Below are 14,288 nucleotides of genomic sequence, written 5' to 3' on the forward strand. Positions count from 1 at the left end.
TTGCTGCATTGTTGGCCAGAGGTGGCTCACCTAAATGTGATTCACAACACTCATCTGCAATATGATTAAAAAAAATAACAGTGTAGCAAGTTGGAAATGGGTGCTTGTGGTGGTGCTGGTGTGGCGGTGGTGGGATTTGTACCCACTGAATTACGTTTTTAATTGGATTTCTTAATATGTCTTCATCTGTACCTTTGGGGGCTATTTCATGCACCACTAAGAGCCTTACAGTGTGATACTTTTCAGTTAACCAAGCAACAGGGGTGTCCAGTTAAAACTAATGGAATCCCCTCTTGTGTCCGTAGCACTCTAGCACCTAGGCTAAAAACTAAAGGATTATCTTCTTGTTTACCCTCAATTGCCTTGGGGGTTTCTTAACTCTTGGTTTATTTACCCACAGGTTCCGGTATCCTTAGGATTCCTAGCATTTTAAAGGACAAAATGGCCCTTTCACCCCTTATTTCCTTGTGATTGACTGTTCATATTAAGAGCAGCAGAGGTGGGAATTGGAGACTTCCTAATGTCCTCTTTAAAGCATATGCTGGCACCTGTGATTCAGTTTTTCACTCATAGCACGGGACCTCACACATAGTAAGAGCTCAATAAATATTTATTGAATAAATAAATGAGTGACTCAAATGAATAAAAATGTATTGTGTCCAATTTAAGTGACGCTAGTAGGGAAGTCTGTAAGCCCTGATGGCTCGGTTTATGTATCTTCCCTGCCTTGTCTGTTTTGGGAATCTACAACGCATTGGCCTTAGGGCTGTGAACAGGGTCACCGGTGCATATCTGAGATGGTGGCACAAAGGGACAGAGCTCTCCCACATGACCGCTGCTGGCTTTGCCAGTGCTTGGGTCCAGAGCCCCACTTCCAGACTATAGAGAAAACCAGCTCCCTGAGTAGGAGTTGATGATGATGGTGATGGTGATGATGGTGATGATTCAGCATTTCTCTAACGCCAGAGTTAAAAATACTCTTCATCCCAGCCTACTTGTTATTCCTCACGACTACCACAACAGGTGGGTGGAGGAGCGTTATCTCCAAGGGAAAAACACTGGGGGCTGTGGCCTAGAATACTGAAGGGCCCACTTCTAGGATGGTTTACTCACACCCATTGCTAGGCCTCCTGGCCAAGTGATCTCCCTCTAATTCTTCCCTGACCCTGGCTATGCAGTGAATTCTGTGTATATTGGGATCACACACAGAAGAGAACGGCCATGACAAAACCAGAACCAGAACTTAGCCCCTGGAGCTTTTCTATGCACAGAGCCCCATTTTTCTTTAACAGTGAATGTCTGATTCTGCATTTGGAGGAAAGTGGACCAATCCCATCTGAGTCCTGATTTAGGCGATAACTCCAAGATTTTGGGGAGTCACTTTGACCTGAGAGACTTAAGAGCACAACACCCTGATCAAAAAGGACTCTCTTTATACTAAACTCCTTACAGTTGCTCTTTGGCTGCCAGGAATTATGCTACTTCTACTGAGGTCACTGTATCATTTCCTAGTCTAAGACGTTCGGGCCTGAGTGTCAAAATGTTCTCTTACTTCCTGCCCTCCAGCCCTCTCTAACTTTGACCTCCCCTAAGCTTCCAATTCCCTAATAATCCTGATAGTGCAGTGCAACCACACAAAAGCTGAAGCCTTAAGAGGTGGGAGTCATTCTGTTCTCTGGGACTGTCTGTCTTTTCAGGTGTACTTCGTCTCTTTCTGCTGCTCCTCGGGGATAGGTCTCTGTCCCCTTACAGGCAGCAGGATCTCCTTGCTTAGCTCAGATATGCTCCAGCTCACATTCACTGTGGACCTTCAGAGCTCAGTCATGCTTCAGCTGCCTACCCACTCGACCTAGGCCATCTCTCCATCTCACTGCCCCCTCCACCCTCTTTCTGGCTGGGCTACTGAGACCTTGTTCCTCCTTGTTTGCTCCCTCTGTTATTTCTGTTGCTGTCTGGTTTTTCCTCCTGGAGTCTTGTTTATCTACCTTCCTTCTGGCTCCCAGCAGCCTCTTGGGCCCCATGTCACTACTCTCCCAGCTTTGCTTTACTTTCCCAGGAGGCATCAGGATACAAATGAAAATAGATGGTAAATAGGGGTGGGGAACAGAACCTTCACTTTAAGACGTGCCTCATATGCTGATTTGCCTTGTAGCTTGGTAAAGTGTGGCAAATAAGTCCAGATTTATAGAACCATGGATCCTACACTATTAGGATTTAGGTTTGGAAGGGACTGATCTGGGCTCACTCAGGTTTATTATTGCGTGTTGCGCACACCTTTTGATTCCATCCGAAGCAGGTTGTTGAAACTGAAAGCCTTTTGTTTCCTGGGCTTGGAATGGTGTGTGGCTAAGCTTTTCCAGGCTGAATGAGGAGGAGGGAATCTTGGAGGTGGTTGGCTACTTTGCCTGTGGTGGGCGTGAAGGTGGGGTTAAAACAAAAAGCTTATCTTGGTGTTAACTCTCTTTTCACTGAAAAAAACAAAACCAGTTATTCCAAATGTTTTCCCATATCCAAATACTAAAAAGAATATGTATCAAACTTTAATGTCATGAATAAATATATTTTGTATATTTCCCAAAACCCTGCAATCAATTTGCATGTCTAGTCACTTTCTACTGACCTCTAATGGCCAGAAGTGTTTATTTCTCAGATCTTTTTGATTCTACCAGACAGATGATGGAACTGATGTCCTTTCTGACTCCTGTTACCAAAGTTCAGTAATTCTCCTCCTCTTTCTGTTACACCTCATTCTTCCAAAAACATTTTCCCTTCTATGATTCTTAGAAGCACACACTTTTAGAGTTGACAAGAATCCTAAGTAGCATCTAGTGCAAACCTCTCAGTTTAAAGAATAAAAACCAAGGCTCAGAGAGGTTTGGGGACTTGAACATAGTCACACAGGCAGCTAGTGGGAGCTGTAGTTATAAGCCTGCCTCCTGTACTCATTGTCTTTTGATAGCAGCCCTGTGGACTACCTAATTCAGAGATTAAGTTGCCATTTAGTGTGATCCTTCCTGCTCCCCATCTCCCTAGGTATCATAGTGAGGAACCCCAGGACCCTCCACCTCAAGGGAATTAACTCTACTGCATGCTGGGCACATTAAAGACTTCCGGTGAGATGAGGAGGTGGTCCCTGACAATGCGAAGAACGGCATCTTCACAAACTTCAGGGCCTTACAGGCAGATTCCAGTTCTAACAAAAGAGGAGGCCAGGGAGCAGAAGCCATTTCCATGCCCTTAGGAGTTAAAAAGGATGGTTATGAAGAGAGGCCCTGTGTGTGTGTGCGTGGTAGCATCTGCATGGTGGAGAGCTGGAAGAATGCTAACCTGCTTGTGAAGTGGGAGACAGACTAGAAGAGACAAAAAAGCAGAGGAGCATGTCCTATTCTGGAACTAGAGAGAGAAAAAATCTGGAGGCAGAAGTGGGCTTGCGGTAGGCTGACGGAGGAGGGGAGCCCTCAGAGACTTAGTTAAGATTCCGAAGAGCAGAGACTGGGAAGTGGGTGGCAGAGAAGGAGGTGGGGACAGCTGTTGCTTTGATTTGCTATTGAGTCAGTGTTCTCTGTGCATTAGCACTGGGAGGGAGCCCTGGGCTGGCCCCCAACAAAAACAAGCCCCTCTGTAGCCAATACTGCCTTGTACCAAGAACTGCATTTGGGAGACACAAAGGAAGGGGATCTGATTCCCAAAGAGCCCCTTCCTAGCATTAGTTCCTTCCTTATAGGACTGGGCTGTGCGCTCTAGACAAGCATCTAAGCTTCTGTACTAAGAGGCTGGGAGGGGACATGAAACAGAGCAAAGGGGATGGCTAAGTAAGAGCTTCTGGGATAACTGGTTCTGCGCAGGGATCTGACTCTTATCAGTTGTTTCTCAGGTAAGCCCCTAAGGCCGGGCACAAAATCACTCCAGTTGATGACAGCCCTGAGACATTTTAGGAGTGTCCATTTATCCCCATCTCCTCATTCCCTTCCCACCAGGCTCACGTACTCAGAAATCAAGACAAGTACAACCTGCCTGGGATCTGCATTCTAATGCAGTAGAGAGTCAGGAGGCCAGACTTTGTCTGAACTCTTAGATGTCCCTTGAACCAAGTGTAGGAATCTTATACTCTTTCCTTACATTTATCTTGCTGCTTTTGCACGTATGCAGTAGAACTGGGAAAAAATCCCCCATCTTAGGAAAGTACTTGGGAAAGGAAACATAACAGAGTCAGTGTGGAGTAAATGAAAGCAGAATTCAGTTTAGCTCATTGGAAAATACGTTTAACATGGCAAACTAGGGACTAGGAATGGGCAAGAAAGCCCAGGGACATTGGGGAGAAGGAGAGTATAGATTCCCTAAGGATGAGAAGTGTGAGCCCAGGTTCCAGAGCCTTGCTCCCACCCTCCAGAGCCTCAATACCTGTTTGAGTGCAGGGATGAATTCCCTTCCTCAACAGGCTCTATCTTATTCTCCTTTGCTCTGTATGCCGCACTTTAGATATTTCAGGCTGATGGCTTGGTGTGGTGGTATAACAATGCTGTGAAAAAGTTTAATTTGTTGGATGTCAGGCAAGAAAGCATTCGTCTTGGCTGATTCTGATTTTACTGACTTGTTTGACTGCTTCCCTTCACTAGGTGGCCACGAGTCAGGGGGTGGATGACAGGCTCAGGGCAGTGGTTAGGAACGCTACATGAAGAGAAATGTGTTCAGCTCCACACACCTGCAACGCTCCAGGTTCCCCTCTCCCCAATCCTAACTGAGATCTAGTCTCTTCCCTTCACTTTTCTTGCTTAAAAAATGTATTTTTCAGGGGCTGGCCCCGTGGCTGAGTGGTTAAGTTTGCTTGCTCCGCTTCGGCAGCCCAGGGTTTCCCTGGTTCAGATCCTGGGCGCGGACATGGCATCGCTCATCAAGCCATGCTGAGGCGGCATCCCATATAGCACAACCAGAGGCACTCACAGCTAGAATATACAACTATGTACTAGGGGGTTTTGGGGAGAAGAAGGAGAAGGGGAAGGGGAAGGAAAAGATTGGCAACAGATGTTAGCTCAGGGGCCAACCTTTAAAAAAAATGTATTTTTCAGAGTGGCACATTGTTCAATTAGCCTTACTTTGTGCCTTTCTGGGAATTTAACTCTTCTATGAAACACACACATTCTTCCAAGTCTACAGACCTCACAGTTCCCAAAACAGCAAATAATACTGTCCTGACCCAAAGATGTCTTCTTCCCCTCTTAAACCATCGAGTGTCTCTCCTTTGATGCAGGTGTACAGGTGTACACTTGTTTTTGTTTTCCAAGATGCATATATATTCCGACCTGGTTACCCTCTTTCTCTGCTTCAGCATGTATCCCTCAACACGCACACGCACACACACCCAACATACTACAATTTTCACTATTCATATGGCTGTTTTTTTTTTTCTGACATAAACACTCCGTTTTTCTTGTGACCCAGATACAGAGCCCTTTTCACAATGCCATTATTAATCAGAACCCCTTACTTCCAGAAAACCATATGGCTTAAACTCAGAGATTCTCCCCAAAGCAGAATTCAGGCTCTCTCTTCTGCTCATACTCCCCAGGAGAGGACCAGAATCCTCTCCTCCCCAGGGCTGAGGCTCAGTCCATCTGTCACTGACACTGGACTCCAGGGCTTGGAAACCAGAAAAGAGTTGGCATAAAGCAGCAGTTGAGGATAAATGAGAATATGTGAGGCCCAGAGGCTTAGTGGTGGTGGTTTTTATATTTGTTTGAGATTATAGGATAGAGATTAAGGGAGGAAACATATAATATGTGTTTGGAAAGATTTCATCCTTAAGAACTAGAGTAAGAACTAGGAAGAATAAGTGAGTACAATTGTCCCACTGTCATTTTTGCATTTGCTAGGGGACAAATGATTAGGAGCAGATGGTAAAATTGGCCCCTTATTTTATAATAATGAAAGAACTTGGCCCCGGGCTCTTCAAAGGCTGACCTAGGCTATGCTAAGTCTCAAGTTACTTGTCTTCGATGTACTTATTAGAGTCTTGCTGGATTTCTAAGAAGTGTCAGATATTTAAGTCAGAGACTCAGTAAACCAGCTCACCTTCTGGAGCTTTTTACTTTGAGGCTTTGGCTGAAATTCTAGAATCAGAATTGCAAGCAAAGAGCCAGGGCATAGAAGAAGGAAACTAAACAAATGAAGCCAGGATCTGCATATTCTCAATGGAGTCTGGTATTGAAAGTCCCAGTTCTCCATTCTACCTTGCCACTATCTGGGACTATATGAAGGACAGGGAAAGCTAAGTCATAGTTAGTTTAAACATCAGTGGCTGAGATATCAGCCTTCATTTCTTTTTCTTTTGTTCCCTAGGGAACGGTGATGTATCTGACCTTCCTGACCCTGAGCTGGAAGTAAATGAGCCAAAGGTACTTATAATTAGCAATCAATACACAATTAGTGTAGGTCTAGCTGGGGCAAGGAAAAATAAATCCGTAGAGAAGACAACACTTTAATTCTTTATATTATTTAGCTTTCTTATCATTCTCCTGGAGACCTCTAGGAGAATGACGGAGAGAGATGACATGGTTAAAGAATCCCAGAGGTAGGAGCTCACATGGAAGAATGATACACATATTGAAAAAAATGTTGAAATCTCTGCATTAGAATCTTTTCTGAAACATGTCTGCTCTTCATGAGAACAGGAGGTTCAGGGAGATAGATAGATGGGAGATACTCCAGCTGTTACTGTAACCCTAATTCTGTCTTCCTGAAGGCTCGCTCATGGAAATAAATCACTTTCATTACCTGTCCTTGAGGAATGAAGTTTCTCCTTGTTTCAAATGAGGAAATGGAAGAGGGGTCTTGGAAATTCATTCTGGAAGTCCGCCTCCTTAACTAGACTCTGCTATAGGTCATTCATAAGCGTTAACTATTATATGAACTAGTGTGCAGAAATTGACATGGGGAAATCACCATTTAGGGGAAGAGAAGCTTGCGTAGTTTTGATATGATGAGACGAACAGGCTGTCTAGTCTCAGACTGGCAGGGGCTGAGCATTCTCGGCTCCTTGCCGCACTTGACATCATCGTTTTATTGGCAGATACGCCAAAAGAGTAGCAGAGTCCAGTTTAAAGATGCATCTCCTGAGATCTGGCTAATGACTTGGACTCTGGGATAGGATGGTTGTATGTAAGGTCATTTAGTTCTGTACAAGATGGTTTTAAAGATGGGGCACATGAGTCAGGGTTTTGATATTTGTTTTCTATGCCTCTCATATATTGAGTTCCTCCCTTATCTGTTCTTATAACCCATCACTATGTATTGTCCTTGCAGTTACTGCTAAGGTTGAGGGAAGAGGGAAGATAAGCATCAGGCTCAGGGTGGTGTTAAGAGGTGCATGCTTATAAACTGAGTAGGACTCATTTTGCATTCCACATTTATGTGTATATGAGGTCATGGTATATGAGCAATACTTTCTCAATCTAGGACATAATTATTTGTAGCTCTGTTTTAAATCTATAAATCCACATATGGCAAAACATAAAGTTATTTTGAGGCCATTTGAGGTCACTCTAGGCCTTAGTCTCCTAAGCATTTCAAACAACACTTCTTTTCAACTTCAGAATTACTTGCTTTTTCTGTCCTCTTCCTACAGTTGATTAGATGGTTGTGAGGACTCACCAGATCTATATCTCAAGGTTTTATTCCTCTCTTCCTAGTGAGGCAGGTCAGGGATCATAACCAAGATCATGTGTGTGTTTGTGGTGAGAGGAGGGAGATTCCAACCGTGTTCTGAGTTCTCTGCTGTGGAGAGTAAAGCGATTATGAAGCTTGGAGGGAGAGCAGGACCATGGAGAGCAGCAAGAAGAGCCTGGAGTGTCGCCATCAGAGGCTAGCACCATGGAGAGCTCAAAGCACAGGTAGTTTGTTCTACAAAGAATAGGGCAACCAGGATCATGGGTTAAGGCAGCCAGCTCTCAAGCAATCAAACTGAAAGAACAGACATCAGGGTTTCTGTTAGGATCATGCTACATCCATCACTAGTTCTCTAAAAGGCCTTCTGAAATACTTTGTTAGAACCAGTCACACACACACTCAAGAGTTTATAAAAAGTGAGGACCACCACCGAAGTGAGTTTGTCAACATGAGCCTCAGTAATTATGTCAATTACTTAAGTTATTAGTGGTGGTGATGGTGATGGTGGGGTTAATTTGCTGCAACCAATTATGAATAAAATTATGATTATCTTCTAACGAGAGAAACAGTGCCACAGAGACACTAGGGCATGAGGAAGCCAAAATATGTATTACTATCGGATAGGGTGTGAGATGCAACAAAGTCAGAGTGTTTTAAGGCACCCCAAATTGCTGTGAATAGTTCGGTCTTGATCATACATGGAAAAGAGGAATGGATCATGCCTCTTAAAAAGGGTATTGTGCTCAGGACTCAAAGGTCTCTGTGTTAGTTGGAACATTTGGTCACTGTCTTTAGTCTTAGGGAAATTTTGGTAAAGGGACAAATAGTTCTGTTTTCAATACTTATTGCTTCAGTGAAGGATATGTAGCTTTACTGAACCTCTATTTTGCAAAAATCTCAAAGCTCCATGTATTCAAGACTCTTGAGAGCATGACTTTCCTGTGCTAGAAGGGATGGATCTCCCTACTATAACAGTGTTGGATTGAGTTTTACTCAGGTTATAGGAACCCTGAGCATCAGCTAGTTTTGACCTCATAAAGAATTATCATTGCTGCTGATCCTAGAAGAAGAGGCAGGTCTTTGGCCCCAGGGACTTATTCTTCCCCATTTTCCAATTACATGGAGTGTTTATTCTTAATGTGACTGAGATCTTAGAGACCTGAATCTTTTTGTGATGGCTTGCTTCACCAGGCTCTTTTTCTGATGGTTTGTTTCTCTGTATCTCTTATAAGAATTCCCATGGGGATTGCTCTTAGAGTTTATGGATGAACCTCTAGGACATGACCTCATCTAGGAAGCAAAATGTTCCAGTATATGGACCTATAGTCAATGGTTAAACAGGAAATAGTAAATTTTAACATGGAAAATGAAGGGAGAAGATATAATTACCAAAATTTCCTAATACCTTGGAATTTTCATTTAGTAGTCAGTAAGGAGCTAGTCCAGTACACAGCTTGCTTTCATGGAGAATCTGGAACCAGCCTTAGGTGAAATTCCATTACCAAGAAGTAGATGACAACAAAGGGGTTGTTGAGTCTGTATACAGTTCTACTGGAATAGGAAACAACAAGAACTGTGAATAGTCATAGCCCCAGGGGCTTTAGTTCTCTGGTGATGACTGTGAAGATTTTTTTCCTAGCATGTGACTTAAGGACAGGCAGCTTTTGATCCCATTCTGCATTATTATTTTGACTGCAAGAAAGTAGTAACAGCAAGGAATATCAAAATCAAATCTAAGGATTTACAGAGCAATGGCACAACTACCCAGTCTGCTGTTTCAAAGTGACCAGAACACCAAAAAGATGCCATCTGTGGAATTTTATGGCTGCAGAATTATGAGTCACTCTCCAAGTGAATAGTGAATGTCTCCAACAAGGCACTCTTGAAATGAGATTTGGACCTCCTTTCTTCCTCAGTCGGAAGAGGAAGGAGAGAGAGACAGAGCCCAAGGGTAGTGAGCTGGCTCATTTACTGTCAGTCTAGGGCAGAGGATGTCAAACTGCATGTAGCAGAATGCTAGATTGTGCCTTAAGGATTATGGGGTGTGTGGGGAAGCCAAGAAGAAGTGTGAAAGGGCTACAGGTCTTCTCTGTTTCAACAAGAGTACTTCTCCTTTGATCTGTTTTATTTATTTGATAAAGAAGTTTCACATTTTTAAAAGAAAGTGTGAAAACCACTGCCCTAGAGGAAACCACTAAAACCAACAGTTTTCCCCAGCCCTAGAGAGAGCTTAGGATAAAATCTTTGCTGTAACTCCTGAATAGGCAGTTAATATGCCACAGCTTGAGCCCTACAGACTGGGTCTGCATGGAATTAACTAAACTCTACTATACCAGTGTCTTCTGATGGTCTCAACTTTTCTGTGCAAGAAAATGCACATCTCTGAAAGGAAAGTATATCCTTCCCAAAGGTTACAGCTGCAACTAGGAAGAGAACAGGAACAGAAACAGAACAGAACAGTTACAGCTGCAACTAGGAACAGAAACTGGATGGAGTAGGTCTGCCAAGCGGATCTGTGGGCAGCTCTAGAGTGAATGCCTGCTGGACTTCTCCGGCACATTGGGCATGATCTCTACACTGGGCACCTGGCCAGGGGGCTGCAGAATGGACGGCAGTGGGCAGAAGGTCACTGGAAAAGGAAAGACATTTGTGTGTGGGGCAGTGCAGTACAAGGTTAAATTGCTATAACCTGATCTTAAGCAAAGTATCTATAGTTTCTATGCTAGATCAACTCACAGAGTGCTGGAAATAACTTGAAAAGGAAGAATCCAAGGAAGGCTGGTCACAGCGTTGAATGTCGAGCTGCTCATCACAGAGATAACCACAGGACACATTAAGTTCACAGAGCTTTTATCCCCCAAACCTGGAATTTCCAACTTCTGCCAGTACTATTGGGGAAATGTGAAAAGGAAGGTGCAAATGGCAAACTCTGAATGTCTAAACCATTCCTGAGCTGCTAGCTTACAGCACTAATAGCCAGGTTCAGGTATCCCTTGCTTGCCCTTTTCCAGCCTCTTAGTCCCTGTTCAGCTTTATGAAGCCTAAAAAATGTATGCTGTATTCCAGGGAGCTATGTACCTCAGCAGCACATGAAATTTGTTTTCCTTATTCTAAGTGAAAATAGCTGCTCTACCACATACCCTCGATCACTCAAGCATCAGTCTTTTAGGGTATCTTGTCCTTAAACTTTCACACACATCTCTCCTTGTTTTGGTCAAACATTACCAGGTAAGCTATGTACTGCCTAGTTCCCTGCTCAGGGGCCGCAGGCCAACTCAGGGGCCCTAGACACACCTTCTGCATGATCCTGGTCAGAATGGCCTTCAGGATCACCATCCATGAGCATTAAATCTACGCACCCACCTCCCACTATCAGAGCTTGCTTTCAGCTCTGATCCAGAAACTAAGAGGTAAAATTAATTTAAATAGAAGATCGTATGTGCTTGTGTTTCTACTACATCAGTGCATCTTGAGACGTTGCACCCCAGGCATGTGTTCACTGTCTGGACAGATGATGCTCTACAAGGAAAAAGATGCTTGATTTGACTCTTCCTAGGGAACACACCTCATAGCCGACTTCCCAAACTCTCCTCTAGAAATTCTCCATTTAGAAGTTAGTGGCTTCCACTCCTTTCCTCAAGCCACTATTCTGAGACATATTTATAAATAAGGATAGAGCATTTCTCTTCCTCTCAACCTTAAGCCTGAGTAGGGGCTGGGCCCCCAAGTTGAGGATGAAGAAAGAATAGTATAGTTGGTGAAGAAAGACTTGGCTAATATATAGATTGACTCTGTTCTTCAGTGTTTACATCCTAGACTTGAAGAGCTCACAGCTTTCTGGGACGACTTCTTTCTGTTTAGGTCCAAGCCTGGTGCCATCAGTTCCCATTGCTGAACAGGTACAGTTTGGGTCACACTTGTCTCTGTTTAACACAGCTAGCAGGATGGGAAGGCCAGGGGCTGCAGTTGAAAGTCAAAGCCTAGTAGAGAGTTGTCACTGAGGCATGAACATCCAGCACTCTCCTTGCCTTGCACTTAGCCTGCCCTCCCTCAGGACTCTCCTCACCTCCTCAGTGAGTAGGGTCATGAGTACAGTCCTCTGGGGAAGGGGGATTCCACATAGGGTAAAGGAGGAACTGCTGTCTCTGTGCTGACTCCAGCAGGACCTCCCTTTGGGGAGTGTTGATAGGTACAGGGGTGGAAGGAGCCAGCCAGCCAGCTGTGAGGAGGGGAATCCCCAGTGTCCCCATACAGATGAGGCTCTTTTATCATGATGGAGACAGGGCTGGGGGAGGAGGTCAGGTGAGATGGAGTGATTATTCCTCCAGCACCCTGCTCTTTGCCTATTTTCTTCAGATGAAATTCTCTACATCATCTTCCCAGTTTCAACCCCTCCCCTCTCCACCCCCGCCCCGCCCTGTGCCCATCCCTGCTGGCCACTGGGTCCATCGCCCAGGAGCCGCCTCCCCTTTCTCCTCCCCTGCGGTTCTTTCTGTTTTTCCTTGGCATCTGGCCGGGCATAGCCACCACCCTCCCTCTCACTCTCCCCACATCCCTCTGCTCCGCAGAGGTCCCGTTTCCTCACCCCCCTCCCCCAGCCCAGCCCTCCTCTGACAGGCGGAGGAGACCGGAGGGAGGATGCATTCCTTTAGTCCCTTCATAGCCTGCCCTCCCTCCTCCGGGGACCTGAGGCTCTGAGCTGTGGCTCCCTTCCTGGTCTCCCTACAGACTGCCCCCCACCACCCCATTAACCGTCAGCAGCCTTTAAGAAAGCTGAGGTGCCCCTACAGCGCTGACCTACATAGCCGGGTCCAGGGCGGGAGGGGCTCTACCCCAAGTCCCCTCATTCCTGGCCCCGCCTCCTTTCTCCCCCCACTCTCCCTTCATCTCTCTACCATTACAAACCAAAGAATATTTGAGTTCCAGACAGGGGCAAAGAGGGCCAGGCAAGCTACCCTACCCCAAATTTGGGAAAAACAATATTTAGCCCAGGAAAGCTTTGGGTTTTCTATGCATCCTCCTCCCCAAATACCTTGATCCTTCCTTTTGCCCAGCCTCCCCCGACCTCCTCACTCCTGTCTGGGTTTCTTTTCCCAGCTTCTGCCTCCACTAGGGTTATTGCCCTAGTGCCCTGGGGCCCCCTCCGCCCTGTGTTGTTGTTTTGCTCCAAGGAGAAGCCCCCCTTCTTTGCCCACGCCCCCCTCCACAGCCTCACCCAGGCCCCCTTCCCTGCCCACTCCGAGCCCCGCCGCGGGTGTGGGGACAGGCGGGGGAGCAGAAATGTTTGCATACAGCAGTTTGGGGGATTGCACTGGCTACCCAACCCCTCCAGACATACATACACAAACACCCAACACACGCCCTGACTGAAACAGCGACAAATCTCACTCCGCCCCCAACACACACTGACACAGACATACACACAGATACTGACACAGAAACGCAGAACCAGACACCAACACAGACGCGCACACCCAGACACACACACGGACATCAACACATCCAGACCCCGGGCTGCTTATAATAGACCCAAACCCCGGGTGCACACGCAGACACACTCGACAGTGTACAAGGAGGGTGCACACCCGGCACAGCCCACGATCCACATAGACACGGATGCCCACGATCCACAGAGACATGGATGCTCAGAGACAGACACCGGGTTATTAGCAGCGGCTGACGACTTTAACCCCGGTTCCAAACAAAGCCAACAGGCTCCCTCCGCCCGCACTGCCCATCGGAACCCCCGCCCCGGTCACTCCCCACCTCCCCTGGCGCCGCCCCCTCCCTCACTCACCGTCCTGGGAGAGGTTGGCTCCGCCGGGCGCCCAGCAGCAGGCGAAAAGCAGGAGCAGGGGCAGGGCGGAAGGGGCCCCCATCGCGCTTCTCGGCCGGCTCCCTTGCTGGGCGCTGGCGAGCCTGGGTCCCCAGAGGCTGGGGCTGGGGAGGGGGTAGACTACGACCCTGACCGAAAAGGCGCCCCGGAGCCGCTTCGGAGCCCGGGGCCGAGGCGGGGACCGGGAGGGAGCTGGCGCTGCTGCAGTCGCCGGGATTAAATAGGGCGCTCGGAGCAAACCATTCGGTTGGAGGTGGAGGGGGGGTGACGGGGGGCTGGGCTGGGCGCGGGGGGGCCAGGCTGCCGCATTCCCCACTCCCCCCGCCTCCCACACCCCCTCCGCGCCGTCGTGGTGCCTTCCACCTTCTCCCCCGGGAGCTCCGCCAGCCGGGCGCGGGTGTGGAGCAGAGGGAGGGAGCTGGCTCAGCAGTGGGACCCGGCAAGCACCCCTTTTAGGCTTGGGGTGGCGAGAGGGGAGTCGGACAGGGCCTTGGGCCAGCTGGCGAGAGCGGCCACTGCAGGCCTGGGCAAGGGCGTGCCCACTAGCCCGAGATCCTCCAGCCCCGCCCTCCCTCCTTTGGCAACTGGGGATCCCCGTGAGCCCTGGAGTCCTTCTATCAACAGTGTGCCCAGGGCCGTCTCCCCGGGGATAACCAGTAACCCTGACCATTTTCCTAAACGCTAACATGTTCCTCTGACCCAAGAGCCCCTAGTTATCTGTCCAGCAACAATTTGTGACCCCAGGCAATTTCCCTTGAAAAGCGTCTCCTAGCAAACCCCGAGGCCAGGG

The 14,288-nt window shown here is 47.1% G+C and overlaps 1 protein-coding gene across 2 annotated transcripts in view; it reads right to left on the reverse strand.

Moving 5' to 3' along the window:
- The window catches only part of CADM3 (cell adhesion molecule 3), a 31,574-nt gene extending 17,533 nt beyond the window's left edge, over positions 1–14,041 (reverse strand). The window contains exon 1 of one of the 2 annotated variants that reach the window (XM_008524714.2): positions 13,460–14,041. In XM_008524714.2, the coding sequence (XP_008522936.1) occupies positions 13,460–13,541 (82 nt within the window). In that variant the 5' untranslated portion in view covers positions 13,542–14,041. The remainder of the gene's footprint in view (positions 1–13,459) is intronic. The other variant, XM_008524713.2, reaches the window with a different exon arrangement.
- Between the last annotated feature and the right edge of the window lie 247 nt (positions 14,042–14,288).

Source organism: Equus przewalskii, unplaced genomic scaffold (genome assembly GCF_037783145.1).
Source record: "Equus przewalskii isolate Varuska unplaced genomic scaffold, EquPr2 ChrUn-6, whole genome shotgun sequence".
In the NCBI taxonomy this organism is placed as follows: domain Eukaryota; kingdom Metazoa; phylum Chordata; class Mammalia; order Perissodactyla; family Equidae; genus Equus; species Equus przewalskii.